Genomic DNA, 21280 nt, shown 5'->3' with positions numbered 1-21280 from the left:
TTGTATTATTCGTGGTAAATTAAACTTTCGAACGAGTGGAATTATTTTGAAAAACATTCACGGAAAATTTAGAAATATTTGAATGGGAGCATGGACCGGGAAACACCAGATCTCTATACCGATATTTCATTTTTCCAATCGAAAGTTTTTGACAAATGCATCGACAAGAAAATTTGTACGATTTCATTTCGTAGGTAGATGGTTCTGTCTGTTGGTGACCTGGCTCTTAACGACCAATAGGTCACAGCCATCAGAGATTACGACTGCAAAGTGAAAAAACAAAGAAGAATGGCACTCAATCTCCGTATAGCAATTTCTGTCAACGACAAAAGTCGTTTATTCAGCGTTGTGATCGGTGGCGTTTAACGGTCAAACTTATTAAAGCTCGAAACAAAAATATCGATCCCTTGCGAACGCGTTGTGGTTAATGAAGAATGCGCAACGATGATGCATTGTCTGTTCCGAGTGAAGGACTTCGTTGACCCAAATACGAACGCAATACGTAATAAGGGGACTTGTCGAACCAAGCTCGATGCTTGGTGCTACACGATGTCCCGATGCATTGCAATTATTCCAATTCGATTTTCGAATCAGAAATTGTTGATCGTCAGGTCACAGTCTGGTTCGTCTTGTGCAACGAAACTACCGCACAACTTCATTTATACGAATTTTTCAGGATGAAAATAATTTATACTTGTAATTGAAATTCATATAACTAATTCTCATAAATATAAAAAGGTAAAATAAAAGGAGAAATGTATAATCTACTATGTATATGATACTCGATCAAGTCAAATAATTACAATTCACCTAAACATCAAGAATCCTTTGTATTAAATTTCTTCGGTCAAAGTTTAGCTTAGGTTTGATAAATTAACTTTTTGTTCCGAATTAAAGCCGAATTACCTCTGTGGTATCAAGAATTTCGTTGATCCCGGCACCGTACACCAGTGAAAGCTAATTTGATCCTCGAAACCACGAACGACATCGATTTCCTTAAGACTAACTCGTAATATCACGTGTTCCGGGGTAACGTCGGGTTCATCAAGTCAGAGATCGCCAAGATCTTCGTTGACCCGAATACTAGAGCGATAATAAGAAGACTTGTCCGGTGGAGCTTTAGCTCCGGCATCAGTGGAACGTCCTGCCTTTAATCCTTTCGGTTGCTCCGTATCTCCACGATCCGAGCTCATCCATTTTTCTTCGTTCTAAGCTGGATCCCTGCCATTCGTTTCATTGTACCTGCTGTCGCTTCACATTTCATGCTTACCGCGCTTTCCTTTCCCTTTTTTCTTTTCTTTTTTAAATTTCATTTATTTAACCGGAAGACAGCTAGCTATTCTCTGGGCGTCAAAGAAGAATTTCTATCCGGCTCTTAATGCAGATCCTCGACCGTAATACGGAATAAGTAGCTTTTAATTATCAAGGAGACGGATTTACTCGTTCCATCGGATAAAACCAACCTTTAGAAGAAAAGCTGTTATAAAATCAGCATACGTTTCCTACTACCCGGCTTCCTTGGAAATTAAATAAACGGAGGAAGGTCGCATATAGCTGCTCTGATTGACGCTAGTTACTCACGCGATTGTTTCGCAGATAGAATCTCCACGTTTCTATACCTAAGTAATTTGTATTACGTATGCAGCGTATATTTTACCATCATTTTTATTAAATGTCGCAAGATATTCCAAATGTCAAAAATAACGACCACGTTGCCACACAAACACAGCCGTCCCAATTCCACCCCCCTTCCAACGCTTATCTTCTTCATTAGGTATCCTAAAGTGTATTCCGAATCTGAAAAGTATTAATCGAAATCCAACACCGAACCAATTGAACCACCCCCTCCCACAATTACAAATCACAATTAAATCATCCAGGGCAAGCCCAAATTGTTAAGCCTGCAGCTCCAGTTTCGTGCTATCTTCTTCATTAAATTGCCACATGACATCTGAAATCTCAAAAATGACGTTCTCATAATAAATCTAATTATTCCCTGATCCTGCTATCTATTTCTATTTCCACGAGACTGCTAAATCCAGCGTATAGACGAGACGGCGTATCCAGCGTGACTCGACGTGATCAATACGATCTTAGCCGCAGCGCGCGGCTATCGACGAAAATACGATAAGAACGATCTAATTAACCAAGAGGTGAACGAACCCTGTCACGGGCTCTTCTCGCTTTTTACCGTGGAAACTCGTCGCGTGGCGTGGAAATAGCTACCCATCGGCGCGACACAGTCCTCGTCGATGATAACGATAATTGCTCTCTATAACGTGGCCTCCAACGAGACACACATAACGCGCTTACTAGCATTGCTAGTGACAGCTGCTCTCTAACGCGGAATTAATGCTGTTCCAGAGATTGGTCGCTGAGCTGAACAAAGAACAGGAGGCTTTCATTGCCAACAAGCATACCGAAAAGGGTGAGGCCGTCGCACCGTGGGTCGGTGCACCCAACGAGGACATACTCCGCGAGGAATGCTTATCTCTGTCGACGGTGAGTAATTCCTCTGTGTCTCCTATTTCCGTTGCTAGTATACTCTCGTTCTAGAGAAGAGGGAACAGATCGAGTCCACACACACACACAGAACACGCGTCGCGATCGTTCTTGGGAAAACGAAACGAAAGTGCCGAGAGTGCTTCGCAACTGGATTCCTATAGCAAACAATGACCTCTTGCCACGCGTTTCGGGTACATGTCTTGGCGTGTTAAGGCAGACGCGACGTATATTTCGCTATGCAGATTTTTCGATGAGAATTAATGTACTCTACTAAATATTAAGCATCGGAACATTCGCTGATGTTTAGTACAAATTGAATGCTTTTCTCGGGTTTTATTTTTTACCTACGGTAGAATTCCGTTTATACAAACTTGTCGGGAAACAAATAGTTTATATGGAATTCGTGTAACAGTGGTTTTCATCGACTATGATTTTCCGGTTATATAATAAATTGAATAAATGGATTTCCATCGAGTATTTGTTTGATTTAACTAAAACTTTGTCCGAATCAATTCTGTTCGTGTGAACGCAGATTTTTATCGTATCTTGTTACAAAATAAAGTAAAATTTGTTAGAGTATTTCGATAAATAGCGATACTTAGAGTAGGTGTCCTATTACTTTTTAGCCAGGAATACGTACGGTTTAATTCCTTCGCTATAATCATCTCTTTTGAAACTAAAGTATAGCACATGTAAGAATTACATATGTACTGTATATTTGATTCGTTTCATTCCTCTAATATTTTACAATTGTCCCGGAAAGGTTTGAATGTCACGTATAGTTGCTTGTATTAATCAAAGGGTTAATGAACTCGTGTAACGGGATATAGAGACAAAGATTTTCGATTCCCGGTTAGATTGGCTTCCATTGCGTTTCGAGATCGAAACACAGCAGTTGATATCTCGCAGCGACATACACAGATGGGCATAGATATGCACATGTTTAATTTGATTCATGATTTAATAATACGTATGAATGATAACGCAATGACCATGTATCATAGAGGCTTCGAAATTACTGTGCCAATTTACGATGACATAACTGATCGAGCCCGATACAATTCTCTCATGGGAGAAATAAGATGAATTAAATAAAATTCCAATTAAACATTTATAATGCTGTTAAAATACATTAATGATAAAGTCGATTGACAAATTTAAAAAAGATATATCTCATGAGTATCTGATCATTTTGATTGATTTATTGTGACAGTATGTAAATTAATAATCAGCTCGTGACTAAAAGGGGTACATGACATACATATATTATATTATATTATATTATATTATATTATATTATATTATATTATATATTATACATTCTTATACAATCAACAAATTATAAATTTAAATCGATTATTGAGAATGTAATCCATATTATATTAAAATTAATAAATTTAAAATATACCGTTGCTTTCGATAATTAATCGATTTTGTTCGCGTTTTGAAAATCAACGAACGATGAAATTATTACAGCATCATTAAATCATACAATACGGAAAATCATCAAATATTTGAATACATTTGAACCGCAACATGTGTACAATTCTTAACAAAAGGACATAATCTATCCACAGTTACGCTGTAGACAAAATTAAACACTGTTAATTACAGTGAGGAGATCGTGTCGCGATTAGTATAACGATCTCTAAAGTTGAAATTACTTCCCCTCGAGTAACAGAGTATCTGCTCTATTAAATCGAATCGATTCTTCTTTAAGTGGACTTCTTGGAACGACGATTTCGTTAATCCTGCACAGATCTTGGCTGATCCGTTAAATGTATGATAAATCTTTTTATAAATAGCAGGTTTAATTAAAGATTCATTAACCAAGGGTAATTAATTTAATTTAACGTTATTAAATCAAAATATACCAGTTCGATCGAATCAAACTAAACAAATTAAATTAGGTTCGTTAACTTAATTTCTAAATTATCTAATTTCAGATTATCCACTGGCGATTTAATTCGCGTGCCATTTAAAAGTGGCGAACGACAAAGCGTAAAGGAATTTTGGTAATTTGGGAATGTTGATTTCAGGATCAACGTAACTTTTTAAAGTCGCCGCCAAAGGAAGTCGATTTCCCATGGGACTTTGAGGCTGTGCAACCAATGGCACAGGCCACTCTCGCATTAGATCCTAACTTGGAGAACATGAGGTTCCAGCTTGTGCCGAAAGTGTGAGTAATTTTACCAAATTGTTGCTCAACTAATCATACTTTAGAAATTGCATTTATGCCATGATAACATTTTGGAAAATGATATTGAAACTGTGTCCGTAAGTTTGAGATCCTAATTTAGATGTACACAAGGAAATTAATATATATAATATTCGAGAATAGCGTTGAAGGAAAATGAGATTTTGGAGAAGTCGAAGTAATTAAAATATCAAAAAAAAAATTTTTTTTCAAAAATTTCAAAATTTTATTCAATATTGAATACTAGAAGAATCGGTGTTATTTTTCTCCAATCCCACGAACGAGATAGCAAAAATAGTTATTTTCACTAACAAATATCATTGTTCGGGAATTTTTTATTTCGAAAGAAAACGAGTGTATTTGTCTATTTTGTTTAAAATAATAGCAAGTTCCACTTTCGTAATAGTGTTTAAAATATCAGGAGAGTACACATGTGCATCGTACACATAAGCGCACAGTAATAATTTTCAGCCAAATGCTAAAACGTACTGTTGGAAACGTCAGGCACATAATTGAATAAAGCCCGTGCTTTTGAACTTCCATTTACGATGATTGCACATACTTAACTCTAATGAATTAAATAATTTGATATAACGAAATAACAAGTAACAATTCTGTGTACAACAATGTTCAAAAGAGTCGCGTACAAGAGGATAAAGTGAGATACCCTGATAATTAGCAAAAACTATTCGTCGAAAAAACTTGATACGAATCTCCTTATTTCTTTAACAATATTAAACAGACTTTTTATATTCAAACTCCAGGCACAGAAATTCCTCCGTCATTTCAAATTCAAGCCTCTATTAACTCGAGTCCTCCACATCTAATTCCACTCTAACTCCATTCCATCTCAACCAACTAGAACCAAAATCATTCTCAAACCTTTACAAAGAGAAAATCTCTGCAAAATCCCTCTGGAATTCCCCCTGCGAATCTTCTCTCTGACTTTCCTCTAGAGATCGCCAAACTTACGGACAGGCTACGTTGCATCACAAACCACAGGTACTTTTAGTATTCAGATGGTTGTCATAGTTGATACGTAAATTTATTCTCCGCTTCAGTTGATGACGTCTAACGATGGAAATTGATTTATAGTTTATATATCTCTCTTAAAAATACATTAAAAATACATGAGCACGTGGGTTCGCTTTCTCTCGCGATCATCTCGCATCATAGAACATACAAGTTTTTATTATTGATCGGAAATCTCGTATCTACCGAAATTAAACTATTGCGAGTATTGCAAAATGCGTGGTACGAAGCTTCAAACGAATTTTGTTCTACATTTTTTATTTAATTTCGTATGTATAATGTCTCGTCCAATGTTCACTTCACAAGGTATTGAGAATTAATCAAGTTAAGGTGCATTTGTTAAACTTTCAAATTCGATTTCCTCGTAAACAAGGCTTCAAAAGAAAAAATGTTATTCCACATCTTCGACTTACTTCCTTTGTAAAATAATCTGTCGTGATCGCACTTGACAAAGCTTTCAAAAACTTGATTTTCTCGCGAACGAAGGTTCAAACGAAGAGATTTTATTTTAGATTTTAGATTCGTTCTTTGTACACTTTCTACAGAGTAAGTTCCCATCCACGAGTTTACCTACGCGTTTACCTTACACGTACCACGCGTTTCGCTACGCAGTGTACAATATCGTGTACGAAGATCGGGCGATCGACATTAAATCCTCATCGCTGGCGTATATCAACTGTGAACTATATCGTGTGAACTCCAACCATAAAATACCTCTGCCACTATCGGCTACGACATATCTCTTGCAACTTGTCGAATTTGCGGAAGTGGCTCAGGAAGCGAGTTCGTAATTGCGAGTTATTTCAAGACGCACCTATCAATCTCCGGAAGATCAATACGCATCCGAACTCCCACGTTTCTACGTATGAGGAAACGGGGATAACCCACGATCAGTGTTATTTACCCACGGACTAAATTAAATCAGTCGACGGTGGCTGGCGTTAATTGGCAATTTCCAAAGCGACATTCGATTACGGTTGACCGGAAGTCGTGTGGCTTCTCTGCTAGCACGACTCGGGACGAATTCACGTCCCTAAATTAATATTCAACATCTGTATCGTGCAGAATATCAGAAGAGAATTTCTGGCGGAACTACTTCTACCGAGTATCGGTTCTCCGTCAAAGCCACGAGCTGAATACAATGGCCAACCAGACGGAGAACAACCTGAATCAGACTTCCGCCGGAACCGTCGATCAACCTGAAGGTAATTCGAACCTCTGTGCAACCATTTCTCACGCTTATCCAATATTATTATCGTTTATAACATTATTATCGTTCGTTTAACCACTTAACGCACATTTAATTTACACAGTTATTTTAGTCATTGGCCTTTACGGGTTCACCAGCTGCGATATTTTATATATTAAGATATCTATATGTCTTCTAAAAACATAGCGTGGATCCATTTGCATCGCAAGGCCGTGATTACAGTGGATGTGTGCTCTAACGAACTGTCGTTTTCACGACAACTATTTTTAAAGTATGTATACATATAGACGCCCTCGTTGATCAGTGCTAAGACTCTTAACGAGAACGAGATAATTCTTAAAAATTGGTAAGAGACTGTTTTCAGATTCTTCAATTATTCTTCAATTATTTTTCAATAATTATACATTTCCTTTCTCAATCGTTGTCTCAACTAGTTTCCACAGCATCTATTATTCCTCGGTTTCATGCATTCTGTATATCATTCCACAAATAAAATTGGAATCTTTTTGCGAACGTCATCGAATTTTCTAATCTAAATCTTAGTGAGATTTAGATGGAAATATTTTAGGTGTCCATATATAATCATCAATTCGTTAACTTTATTCAATTCTTGCAAACATCTCGGCAAATTATTTTTGTATATTCTAAATCATTATATTGCACGAACACATAATTGAGTTGATTAATCGTTCCTCTGATAACTCACGTTATTCTACGTTAATTATTAAAATTTTAATGAGCAAGTGCCTTAATATTCATGAACGAGGCTGCAGATTCTTATAAAAGCAACTGTTTCGTTTGTCGAAACTGATCGCATAACAGGCATCCACCGTAACCATACGTTGATTTCATCATTCTCGCTAATAAATCGAAGAAAAATTTATGCGTTAAGGGGTTAATGTATTTTTATCATACGATATCATCATCGTCATTCCCATCAAGTCTATCGTTCGACCCTTTCGATCAGAAGTGTTTCGTTTGTACGTCGCGTGACGCGTTCCTTGAACATTTGGAACATCTGCGTTGTTTTTCGAAAGAACAATCATCAGTTTCATTAAATGGTCACAGCCAGTAGTTAGTAGCGTTTCGTCTGTATTTTTCTCTTCCATAAGATCGAGCGATTTTATTGAGACAATTCCAAGGATGGAGCAAAGGTAAGTTAAATTTCGCTTCATCGACTCTCATCGATGCATAGACGTTTGGTGAAATGGTCGTGTACATTTTCATGCAATTCTTTGAAGCAACGCAGATATTTTAAATGGTCAGATCGAACGAAACACTAGGCTCGATGGCTACCAATTCAAAACCGGATATCCTGCTTCGTGTTTGGTTAACCTTAAGATAATAAATCACAAAAGCAGAGTAGAATGATGGTTAGACGTTGCATAATTCAGAGGAACGGGGTCGAGGTTCGATCGGCCGCGAGTTAAATGAAATACATATTTCATATAGCCGGAGATAGATTTCGCGTAACTGGGATTAGCTAATCAAATTTTTACCATCGAAATCGATACGAAACAGAGTCGGCAAATTGGTCGTGGCTTTTATATACCGGTCGGATTAAACGGTGAACGATTTCAGAGGATATACACCGGCGCTGCTTTTTCGATTTAACGGCTTCGCGCGATCGCATAAAAGTCACGCGTCGAAAGTACCACGAATAAAAAAAGGAAACGAATCGGATGAAAAATAACAAAAGTACGGAGAAAAAAGCACGAAGCATCGCGATTCGATATCCAGCCATCGACGTCACATTGCGTAAAGGGTCGATCGTCGAGCTATGTTTGAAAGCGTGCACACGCGAACCCTTTTCGTTCGTTTCCTCGGTGTGTGCACGTTCGTTGCCTCTTATATTAGTTTGCATCGCAATTTCGAGCCGCTTGACTTGACGTCCTCCTCGTCGCTCCAAGACTAGTACGGTAATTTCCGATCGGAGCGAAAGGATTTTTCGCTCGTTCGACGTCGAGGTGAACCACCGCGCCTGGCGAACGACATCCTTCGCGATCAACCTATCGACCACGATCGAAACGTTTATGGGTGTCGTGCGCACACCGTTCACGCTCGATCGACGGCTCGACGTTCTCCGAAAGACCACCATGCATGGCGCATTTCCGAGCCTGATGCGTCGTGTAGATTTATCTGTTCGTCGACGAGCCACAAACAACGTGCTGATGAATCGTGTAAGAGATGAATAGAGTCGCATCGATGCTGTGAATATCCTAGCGTGGAAAATTTGTATGACGTACTGATGATTTAAGTACTGATGAACTTTTTATCATATACGTGAATTATATACGATGAATATGTACAAAAGAAGTATTGTATATTAAGTATTATAAAAGTGTTATGTACAGAAAGTATTTTTACATCGCTGCATTTGTCAGTGTATTTATGTCAACGTACGGTTGATTAGACCCAATTGTAATAAATTTTGTATCATTCAGTGGTAGTTTCATATGATTACAAAAATACGATACTGTGCGAATGAAATTGTAAAACTTGATTTAAGAACACTTCGTTAGAAAGTTAGGGGATGTACAAATACTTTTCGTCGACACTGTAGACCTTATGCGGAGAAACGTTCAGACGGTCAATATTATTGCCGATATTTAAGGTTCTCAACGTTATTGTACGTAATAAACCCCTTACACGATCAATATATATATTGTCAATATACAGGGTGGTTGGTAACTGGTGGTACAAGCGGAAAGGGGGTGATTCTACGCGAAAAAAGAAGTCGAAAATATAGAATAAAAATTTTTCGTTTGAGGCTTTGTTTTCGAGAAAATCGACTTTGAATTTTCGCTCGGTACGCTTGCACTTTATCACATCTCGTTATAACGGATCTCACTGTAGATCGTTGTCTCGATGGATATTATCGCAGTTTAAGTTTATTTTTAACGGAAGATTAGCAATACATAATGAAATAATATGAAGTAATCATAAAGTTTATTATTACAAAAATTGCTGAAAATGTTGCCCATTCTGCCGAACACATAGTTCTGCTCTTCTAATTAAATTTCTATGAACACTTTCTAACGTATTCGATTGTCTTAAAGTATGAAAGGCTACAATAATCTTTTCTTTCATCCGTACCGAGCGAAAATTCAAAGTCGATTTTCTCGAAAACAAAGCCTCAAACGAAAAATTTTTATTCTATATTTTCGACTTCTTTTTTCGCGTAGAATCACCCCCTTTCCGCTTCTACCACCAGTTACCAACCACCCTGTATATTGTTGGGAATTCTAAAATATATTGACACCATATTTATATTTTTGACACGCAAAAAGAATACGAACCAAGTTATTACATTATCAATTAGAATATGCGCCAAAAATCAAGTTAAATACAAACAGCTCAATAGAAGGGTGCGATATAAGTTTCTGAGATTCCTCGCGTATAGTGGCATGTCCCGGGCCGACCACGACTACGGGTCTATTATTAACAGCGTTGTTCTTTGCCCCCAGCTTCTTGAACCTATAAATTTTTATATCCCGACCAGATCGTTTAGATTCACGAGATCCTTTTTCCCCACGCCGTTATCGATGCTTACTCATGAATTCGGACCCAGTAAATCGTACAACGATACAGCCAACTCTTACCGCCCCTGTTTTGATTTCTTCGATGTTAGCATCAATAGCTTGAAAAACTATCTTCACAGAATTTTATAAGGGCTGTTACACGCCCGTTATACTCCGTACTATTTCCTACGTGCTTCGCTTCGTTCCTAACATTGTACGTTAATGGCAATTTACGTTATTTATCTCTAAATAATTGAACAAATAAATTATTTAATAGCACCGATGATACATATAAATTAGCAAAAATGCGTAAAGTCGGTAATAAAGAGATGAAAAATTCCACAATAGTTACTCAAATCGGAAAATCTATATCATCAGTGCATCGCCCACTTCGAATTACGAGCGTGGCATTAATTCGAGTTAATTCAGCATGAAACGACGATGATGTTCCACGAAAATAATACGCTCTATCCACTGGAAAAATCGAGCTCGTCAGCACGTTGATAAAAAAAGGCTTTCGGAAAAGCGCAAACCGTTGGCCGGAGTCGAAATTGCGGAATCAGAAGGTGAAATCCGTACAAACAATGGAATTCCATCCGGAGTGGAGGTGAACGAACCGGATAAAACGAAATACGAGAGGAGCCCCTGGGAGAGGAAGGTGAATAGTTTGGTGAAATACTGTCTGATCCTGAGAATGATCGCCCGTGAATGAGAATTCGAAGCCATCTTCAGGGGCTGTTCACCCCTTCTGCTTTCTGTCGACCATTTCCATCTGCCCGGTTTCCTCTTCTCTTTCGCGAAATGAGAATTCGATCCCGGCCAACGGCTTCGCCGCGGTTCCAACGACGACTTCCGTTTGTTCGAAGTCAAATCACTGCGAGGAGGATGTTAATGCCCTGGCGTCTGGTTAAGTCGCGCTTGAAATTCGATGATCTTGCAGTCGAGAGTTCGTTCGAGATTGAGTTTGATATTTGTGCACATTCCCTGTTTATAAAGCTTCGTTTCTTGCTCGGTTTTCTTTCCTTTTGTCAACTCTGCTACGCTCTTTGGGTCATTCTCGATGCGATCGGCTTTCTTTTATCGTTAAAAAATTAATTTCAAAGAAATTATCAATGAATCCTTGTTAATACGCGTGACACTTCATCTCGATTTTATTTCAATGTTTCTTAACGTATTAAGCGGGAATATTTTCACAAAAATAGTCAATTTACGTTCTCGAATTTTATTAATATCATTAGGATCGGTTTAATTATGTTTATATCGTTCTAATATCCTTGTTTTCATTTCGTTGATATCGTTGAATTTCAAAAAATTACTTGCTACTTTTTCGTCGCTATTTCTTCCACACAGATTCACCTAACGGACTATCTTCCTTGTTCAAAGGATTGAAATATTATTATACTAAAATATCGAGCATCGTGTTGTTCAAAGACGGTAGCAGGGTTAAAGCAGAAGCAAGCTGTCTTAATATTTTATTTCTTTTAGTTATTGAGAAACTAGAATTACATTAGACTAAAGAGCGCAGCAAGCTTTTGTACAGTTAAATCGATAAATGACAAGCGCACCGCACGAACGAGCAGCAATTAGCTAGTTCGATCGATAGGTAATTAGAAAATTAGTAAACAGCATATTAACGAACGTAGTAGAGCTGTTAGAAGCTTTTAGCTGTCAGGCGATACCCGTCCCTTCTAGTTTAGCCGTGAGTGTTGTCTTGCGAACAGTTCAAGTGACCACTGGCCAGGAAAGCAGCGGAACAGCGATGACCGGAAGTAACAGCGCGTTGGCCGATTCGCCGGGCCACGAATTCGTGTCCGATAGCATGAGGGTCTCGGACACGGACCTCGAAGAGGTCCGGGAAGGCATGAAAAAACTGGGAATGCAGCCACCTAAAGGTTAGTTGATCGTTGGTCGTCGTTAACTCTACCTTCTGTCAACAATTGTACAGAACATGAAACACGATTTTGCTAACTCGTGGCATGGTCATTAATTACATCTATTTACTCGTATTATATTTAATCCTGGAACTACCAAAGGTTTTTTTGCAGTTGCTACGCACATGTTATTTTTCATTTTCTTTTTTTCTTTTTTCGTTTAATTACGCGAGATGTAAAGGTAACTTTGACGAGATAGTGGAAAATCTCGATTAATATGGAAATACATTGACTCATGAAAGTGTTTAATCTCTTGTCATAGAACACTTTTACGTCCATATCGTACGTGTTATGTGAAATATTTTGAAATTTCATTAACACCGTAATGAAACACGGGTATCGTGATTATGTTGATCAAATTTGAAAGCAATCTGAAGATATATATAGAAATTCGTAATTTTTATCCATAAATTTTTATTACACGTATCGTATAAAATGATTGATTTATTATATATCATGGGTGAAAATTTGTTTCCCTTGTATCGCGTATCTTTTTGCGCACATCTTTTCATCCTAATCTTCTTGATTTTATACCTTTGGTAGTTGCAGTATTTCGAGAATAAAAATGGTAATAATAATTGGAGAACATAGAAAATAGAAAGGAATTATAGAGCCATTTGCCATGAGGTCACGGTGCTTTGCTGATTCGCGCAACGTCCTCGATCGAACCTTCCTTGACAAGAATTCGCGCGATGCACGTTGATTCGAAATTGTTCTGTACACACACCTTTGGCGATTAGCCACCGGAACGTAATATTCGACGAGATGTCCCGCGCCAGTTATTTCATTACGACCACCAACGAAATTTTTGAACAAGAGCTACATGTATCCGTATATATGTTCGAAGAGGAACGAATTCTCCTTTTTGTTTCGCTCGTCCGCGATTTCGATGAATGCATCTATTGATCGGCGTACGAGCGAAAGTAAACGAAATTTCCACATCGCGGTTATACTATGGAAACGAACATCGAACATTTTGCCATCGAATTCGTCACACGAGATACGAATGTATAAAAAGAAAGAAACAAAACTCGTAAGATAAATGAAAAAAAAAAAAGGAAAGAAAAAGAAAGAAAAGTTCCTCTTGGATCGAGCGATCTATGCCCAAGACACAAGGTGTCCAAGAAACACATTCTTCGTGAGTATACTCGTATAGATGAACTTGAAAATTCGAATAATAATCGATCTGTCGATGTTCCACCTTTCTCTTCACCAGCGTTCTAGCTAACCACGTTGCGTCACGTCAGTAGTTCTATATGTGCTCGTTTTTTGTCTTTGTTCTCTATCTTTCTCTTTTTTTATCTATTTTTTATCCCTTCTTCATGCGTTTAACATTTTCCTTATCAGTGTGCTTTATCATTCTTACTCGTAGGAATTGCTCGTACAGGATATACAGCTCTCCCTGTCCATGTTTTATTAAATTCATTCATCAGATTTACGTATGTTCCTCGAAAGAGTTTACGTTCTGTTTCTCGTTCTCTATGTGTTACGAACCCTGCTCGCCTCTCACTTAGAGTTTTATAATGCCCGATGTGACTAAACGACCGCTTTTCCATTCTATTCTGTCAACAGCCTAAGAAGAGGAATATCCCCCCGATAAAAAAGCATTATCCAAAGCACACCCCTCAGAAATAAATACGACAAGCTTCTTTCCCCGTCTCGAAGACCGACGTGAGCTTTTTCGGTTCTTGTCCACCATCTCCTCTAACCCTCCGTCGCATTTTTCGTATCGAATTCTTCTTCTCCTTCGTCTAACTTTTCGTTGCTATCGAGTTTAAACTGCTCCCAGACTACCACCCCCTCCCCCAACTTGACACTACGAACGGGGACGTTCTCACGCGACGAACGATCCTCGTCGTTTTATTTCCCTCGGTTTGCTTTCTCGTTCTCCATTCGCTGCCTCTCGTTCTTTTCTTTTCGTTGCCGTTTCTTCCGTTATCGTTTCCCAAGAACCCTTACGCGTCGACGCGATCTCGTGCCACGCGTAACGGACGATCAACGATTTAGGGGTGGTTACGTCACGCGGTTTTCGTTCTGATCGATCGTAATTCTATATATATATATATAGATATATATATAATTACAACGCCGTGATTTACTGTAACTGTTGTCAACGTGGCTTATCGTCGTCGTGTTCGTCGTTGATCATTTCGTCGCTGTACTCCGTCGATATTTATTAAATTGACGATATCTATTGGTCGTCCAGTTTGATTCGAACAAAGTGACCGACGACCAACCCCCTCCACACTGTTCTTTTCCGAGGATAGTTAATTTTGATAGACGCTCGACACGAGACTTCGTTCGAGGTAGAAGAAAAGACGAACACGAGAAGAAGAGATACAGCGAGGTTAGAGGGAGGGATTGGGGAGAATAGACGACTATAATAAGAAAACCGCGAGAGGAAGGCAGCGTTTCAGGAGACACGTCGGATTTGAAACGCGACAAGAAACGACGCGTTAAATATCGATGATAGCGATGTAGTGACACGCGATTAATGATACGCATGCTGAGGGGAGAGCAAGAGAGAGAGAGAGAGAGAGAGAGAGTAAGAGCGTGAATGAAAGGGAGAGAAAGAGATAGCGAGATCGTGTGTAATAGGTGCGTGAGGGAGAGAAAGAATGAGAGGACGATTCTTTCGAGGAAAGAACGTGGCAGAAAGAGGGTGAGAAAGAAAAAACGAAAGAACCTTTGGTAAAAAATGAAAAGAAGAACACAAAAAAAAGAGGAAAAGGGTACGTAATATACGCAAAGTGAAAAATCGTAATAAAATCACAAGCAAAGATAAAAAAAAAACTTGATTAAATGTCTGTATGTCTGTCCGTTTGTCTGTCGTCTGTCTGTCTTCGTTCTTAATCAATAAATATTGTCTCTTGTCGATTCTCTCCGTGTTGTAAAACATTAAGGAAAACATTAAACACATAACGTAGGAGGAAAGAAAAAGGAAAGAAGGAGGTAAGAAAGGGAGATGAGAAAGATTGGCGAGAAAGTAGCGCGAATAGAGGAGAAGGACGACGCGAAAACTGTGACTATTGAAATAATGCTAATGGCTCTTTCGCGAAATTAACGCGCTATCAAGCAGTTACTCGAACGAAAGAAATAAATAGCCAGACAAAAGAAAAAAATATCTGCTGATCGTAGTTGGTATCTTCTTCTTATAAAGGAAAAATATTTAAACGAAAAGAAAAGACAGTGATGGCAACAGAAAGAATTTACTAAATGTTAAAACCGTAAAAAAATTAAGACGAAATAAGGAAAAAGAGAAAAAATATACAAATTCGTTGAATGACAATACGTGTTTTAAAAGAAAATCTAAAAAAAAAAAAAAGAAAAATAAATAAATGAAACGGGGATCGAGGTGTAAACTTTCGTCTCGTCTCTCGTGGGTGTAGTCCTCGTAGTGATTTTCCTTCCGATTCAATTAAACCAATTTAACAGAGAATTATCGCGCGAACGATAAAAAGACAACCGGCCGGGGGCAATCCGTTTATGCGCCCGTCCACATTCCAACGAATGTCAAAAACCATGCGTATCAAAACAGAAAAAAGAAAAAAAGGAGAACATCAGATAAGGACATTTCATTTAAATCTAAAAAATAGAGTGTGTGAGAGATAGAGGGAGATAAAGGACAGACCTATAACGCAACGAAAGAAGGAAATCGTTACGACGTTAACGATTAGGGAGACGAGGTAACGTGAAACGCGGAAACGAGAGCGGAAATAAATTAATTTATACGCGAGGTTGTTTACATGTGGACGGACGCTTAAGCGGCGTAAACGAGCACGCGAGAAAATCCGCACGTGCACCGGTGCACCTGATTTCGAAATAAATAGAGTAAAAAAAAAAAAAGAAAAAATGAAAAAGAAAAGAGATACAAGATGAAGGAAAGAATAAAAAACAGTACGTGGTAGAAACAAATCGACGAAAAGGTAAAAGTAAAAATAATAGAAACGACCGTGGCACGAACGCGAAGCCTGGATGTAGTCGCGGTGTGCTATCGAACGTCGAACTAGATTTGACATGGAGAGCGCATGTAAAGACGAATCGATATACACACACACGGACTGTTAGAGCTAGTTATAGGGACAGAGCGTGTATGCGAGAAAGAAAGGACAAGTATGGAGTTCCAGATGAAAAATTCGGTTAACTCAATTTTCTCTGTTCGGCGCGTGAAAACAATTCGTTCGATCAATCCGGAACGAACTTACGCTGGAAATAACGATAATTCGTACACGGTGCAGTTCGTAAGGTGGAGCTTTTGGACACGAATAGAAGCCTTCGTACAGAGGGATGACGATTCGCGATGATCGACCAAGTTTCGGCGAACAGATTATGTGGGAAATTTCAGGACGCGTTTCACGTAATTCCCGATAGAATCCACGGCCAGTGGGCGCATTTGGTTTAATCGCGTCAAAGGGGAAACGTAGTTTCTTCGCGGTTGGATCGATCGAGTCAGACGCGTTTCTCTCGCGTTCCGCGGTTGCTTCCGGTTCCGACTGCGACCCTTCTCGCCTTCTTCCAACTAAAACACTCGCGAACGTACGTCGCTTATCGTGATTTCGACCGACAGAAGACAAGATTATTCGAGTTAGAATCTTGGATACAACGTGTACGAGAACTAGGAAGGATGGTCGCGGCCATGTCAAACCTTGCAGGGGAATATTAGCAGCCGCGTACGCCGCGAACGAAGAAAGGAAAAGCGTAGCGAGACACGCCGGAAACCCGTCTATCCGGTTCCGTTTCGCGTTCACCCCCCTTTCCTCGGTTCTCTATTCTTGTGTGTGGTTTCAGTTTTCACCCCCCTTCGCCCTTCGCTACCCCTTTTCTCCCGCTCAACCTTCTACGCCCCCGTCCTAACTAACACTAACACAGGGACACGATTAAATTCCGACACACCGATACACTGAGGCACAAGGACTGGCGTGTCGCGAGATCGATGCGGAGAAACGGGCGGCCGGAGCACACGCTCTTGAAACAACTCGATTGTACGCGTGGAAAATCGTTTGCCATCTGTAACACACGAAGAACACACACACACACACACACACACACATGCTACTGTATTCGTATAAATCGTTCGTCTAACACACACACGCACACTGAAATACACAGACGGCAACACATAGGAAAACTAAAAACGGCACACATACACGAACACGCTTACACTCAAGCGGACTCATCGGTGCATACGTACACTGACACGCGCCGAACGAGAGGCCGCGTGGCCCGCTTGAAACTAGCCTACAACGCTGCTTGTGAATCTCCGCAGAAGAAGATTGGGAACGCGAATTGGAGGCGGAACTGAAGGATTACGAGGTAGTAACAGGTAACGAGGAGAGGAACAGCAACGCGACGCCGATCAGAAACAGCGGCGCGTTGGATAAGGACGATTGGGAGAAACAGATCGACGAGTTGCTGGCCAACGAGGACGACGAGGACCTCAAGTGAGCCGAGAGATTCTTCGCGGTGGACCGGATAGTGGCGATCTCGTCGCGTTTCGAGATCATCCTGCGTTAGAAAAGGGAGACTGAGAGTGTGTGAGATCACCGGGTGGATTGTCGCGTCTTTCCTTCACGGAGATCTTCCTCCGGTTGTTCGAAGAGGGGCAGAGGATGAAAGATTCTTGGAACAGGGGGATCTTGTCTTTTTCCCGCTTCCTTTCAGCTTTCAGCTTTGCCCCTCTTTCGCGATCGTTCAGACATCGCCATAAAGGGAGGAACGGACTTTTGGGGGGGGTGGGTCGATGATGTTCGAGACCGTCGATGCTGCGTCGAATGATGTGACGATGTAATAATGTGTACAAGGGAGGGAGGAAACGCGAGGAAGAATGAGACTTTGAGTTTTTCTTCTTTTCTGTTTTTTTTTTCTTTCTTTGTTAAAAGGATTGTAAGCAAAAGCAGGGGGAGAGAAGACGGAAGAAAAAGGAGTTTGAAGGGGAAGAGGAGCCTGTTCCTCGTTACCCTTCGACGGGGTGTTTTCCTCGACAATGTGTGAGTACGTTTGCGATCCTCGAGCACGATGAAGATGAGAAAGAACAGAGAGAAAGAGAGAGAATAAAGGGGAAAAAAAGAAACGCGGGAAGATAAGTTGTACTACGGTGCTTGTAAAAACCTGTTCTCGAACCTCCGTCGATAATTCCATCCATCGATGATCCGTGAACCGTAGAACGGTGAACGGGTATGCACACGAGACGATATACCTTTAACGCTACACTTATGTCAATTGTTAAACGACTCGCTCTCGATTACAAGGGCGACTATGTAAGATTTACAGAAGAACAAGTTAAAAGAAAGAAAAAAATATTCCAAGCTTTCCCCTTTGTAATATTGATCGTTAATTATATTTATTGCTTAAAAGAAAAGAATTAATATAAATAAACGTATGTTACTTTCAACATCGAGCGTATTATGTAATGTTACGCGAAATGCACTGTGCTACGGAATATATAAATATACATCTATATATAAATAAATAAAAAAAATTAAAGAAGAGAAAGATTTGTTGAACGCTTCTTCATCGGGTTCGAAGGATCGACGACTATCCGAAGTGACACATTACACTGCCGTGTGCCGAAGGACACCGTTTCGGACGAGTATCGTCGAGTATCGTCGGCTATATTTTTTCCCCAAAAAAGAAAGAAAAACAAGTGGAAACAACCCAGAAGCGATGGTCAGGCGCTTTCACGCGCGACGATCCCTTGTCGTTGTTCGTTGATCGTGGATGTTGTATGCCAAAGATGAAATCGATTCGACGAGAAATCGTGAATGGAGAAAAGAAATTGATAAAGATTGACTTATGTTGATGTTTTTGTTAGTATTACATTATTATTGCCATTATTGTCATTATTACTATTATTACACAGGCGCATTTGTTAATGTTGCGCCACGAGAAATACGTACGTTGTATTTTTAGGTTGAAGCTCATCCTAATATGTGTTACGTGTTTGCAATATCCGCGCTAATATCGTTGAGCGCGCGTTAACGTCGATTTGGAGTGAGCACGTGACGTATAAAGGCTCGAGTTACCAATAGCACTAATTAACAAGAATCGATGATGATAGGAAACAAACAATCTCTCGACAGGATTTTCTGCGACATACCGTCCAATTATTTCCTCGACCTCGTCGAACAAACCGGGTCGAAACAACAATTCTCGTTCGTAGACCAGAAAAAGAGTCGCGTTGGATCAAGTTTAGCATTTCACGGCACGATGTTTTATCTTTGTTAAAGCGCGCCTTCGCAACGTCACGTGTACGCTCTGCGATCGATGAGGAAATATTAGAACGTTCGATTGTTGTACAAGGCGAAGGGTGAACTTGCTATCGATGCGAATTAAGGTCGAGAGAAGAGAAACGATGATGCGAACGATCGTATATTTGGGAGAAAAAAAGAATGAGAAAAAAAAAAGAGAAATGGTCAAAAGAAGTAAGCATCATATTCGTATGAAATCGTTGCACTTCCGGTTTCGGAAGAGAATCGTTTTGCGTGCGCCGCCATGTTGAGTCCAGATCTTTCGTCAATTCTTCCCAGACGTTTTCTATGTTAACCTCTATATGTCCGTGCATCGACCGACTTCGATGCATCTGAGAGTAATATTTAAGAAAAGAAAGAGAAAAATGAAAATAATGAAATACGTTTATTTAGCTTAGAGATTCGTAAAAAGGAAGTAGAGTCCTTTAAGGAAGACTTGATTCTGAACTCAACGCTGGTTCACCGTGTGCGCGTGTTTCACCCAGCTCGCTGTGAAGTTTTTAATTCGCACTAGTCGTTAGGTCGATATATATGTATATTGTACGAGATATATATATTAACGTTAAGCTATCGCAATTAATCGGGCCTAAGTTCGTCAAAATGTTAATGAAAGACAGAAACGCGCGTTGTACGTATACATTGTATATGGGCACGTTAAAGACCGAGACGCTTGGTAATCATGTGATTTATCTTTCGAGGTAACATCGAAGGAACGCTAGAGATATAGGCAAATTCTGGCGCGACGTTGAACGTGTCTTTCGTTGACAAATTGTTGTACATTATTGTATTCTATGATTCCGTTCATGGAGCGATTCTCGTGTTATATTTCTTGTACGCGCGACATGTTACGAGCGCCCGTAGAGACCGCGTTTTATGTGTGTTCTTTGCCCCGACTGACAATGAGACGTGAGGAAAAGTACATTTTCGCGACGAGTCCTTCATCTTTTTGGGCGGCCAGAACGATGGATCAGGAAAGTAATATATAATAATATGTACATGTCGATAAATGAACGTCTTTCCCTTCAATGGCCAAAACAACAAAAGAAAAAATGAAAAAAAAAATGAGTATGAAGAAAAAATGAATCATCATGGTGTACTTCGGCAGTCCCCCTATTTCAAAACGACTCTGTGAATTGTGTAATAAAAGCTATCCTATGGTACAGTGCATTCACTCATAAGAATGAACGTAAACCCGATACGTATATATAAAATGATATACATAATATACATATGAAAATATAAATAAATAAAAAAATATATATATATGTTGTTGACTCCATTGAAAGTATGATAATATATTATGAATATTAATGAGAATATAAGGAGGATAAGCATTAATTACGGAACTATTAAGAAAATAATTAATATAAGTGCGGAATGTAACAATAAAGGTCGTGTACCTCGTAAAAAATAAATTGAAAAATACCATAAATAAGTTGATAAATCTTTTACCTGTCAGAGTTCCTTCCAATACCAAAGCTTCTATGTAGAAATACAAAAAACATAAACTTGTGGAGTAAAATAAAAATGATTACGGAAAAGTTGCAATATATAATGTGTAATGTCAATACTTTTATATTTATAAAACTGCTTACATAAATTAATATTTTCAGAGTGTAATGATATTAATAAAAAAG

At 39.2% G+C, this 21280-nt stretch overlaps 1 protein-coding gene across 4 annotated transcripts in view; it reads left to right on the top strand.

Annotated features, from left to right (window-relative positions):
- The window catches only part of LOC122577588 (synapse-associated protein 1-like), a 99650-nt gene that overhangs the window by 71440 nt on the left and 6930 nt on the right, over window positions 1–21280 (top strand). For 2 of the 4 annotated variants that reach the window (XM_043748955.1, XM_043748956.1), the window contains 5 exons: window positions 2365–2502; window positions 4545–4684; window positions 6800–6939; window positions 12187–12357; window positions 17663–21075. In XM_043748955.1, the coding sequence (XP_043604890.1) occupies window positions 2365–2502; window positions 4545–4684; window positions 6800–6939; window positions 12187–12357; window positions 17663–17841 (768 nt within the window). In that variant the 3' untranslated portion in view covers window positions 17842–21075. Of the gene's footprint in view, window positions 1–2364; window positions 2503–4544; window positions 4685–6799; window positions 6940–12186; window positions 12358–13968; window positions 16317–17662; window positions 21076–21280 lie in introns of those variants that run through there. The other 2 variants (XM_043748958.1, XM_043748957.1) reach the window with 2 other exon arrangements.

This window comes from Bombus pyrosoma, linkage group LG2, assembly GCF_014825855.1.
Source record: "Bombus pyrosoma isolate SC7728 linkage group LG2, ASM1482585v1, whole genome shotgun sequence".
NCBI lineage: Eukaryota > Metazoa > Arthropoda > Insecta > Hymenoptera > Apidae > Bombus > Bombus pyrosoma.
This window is presented reverse-complemented; position numbering and strand designations above follow the sequence as displayed.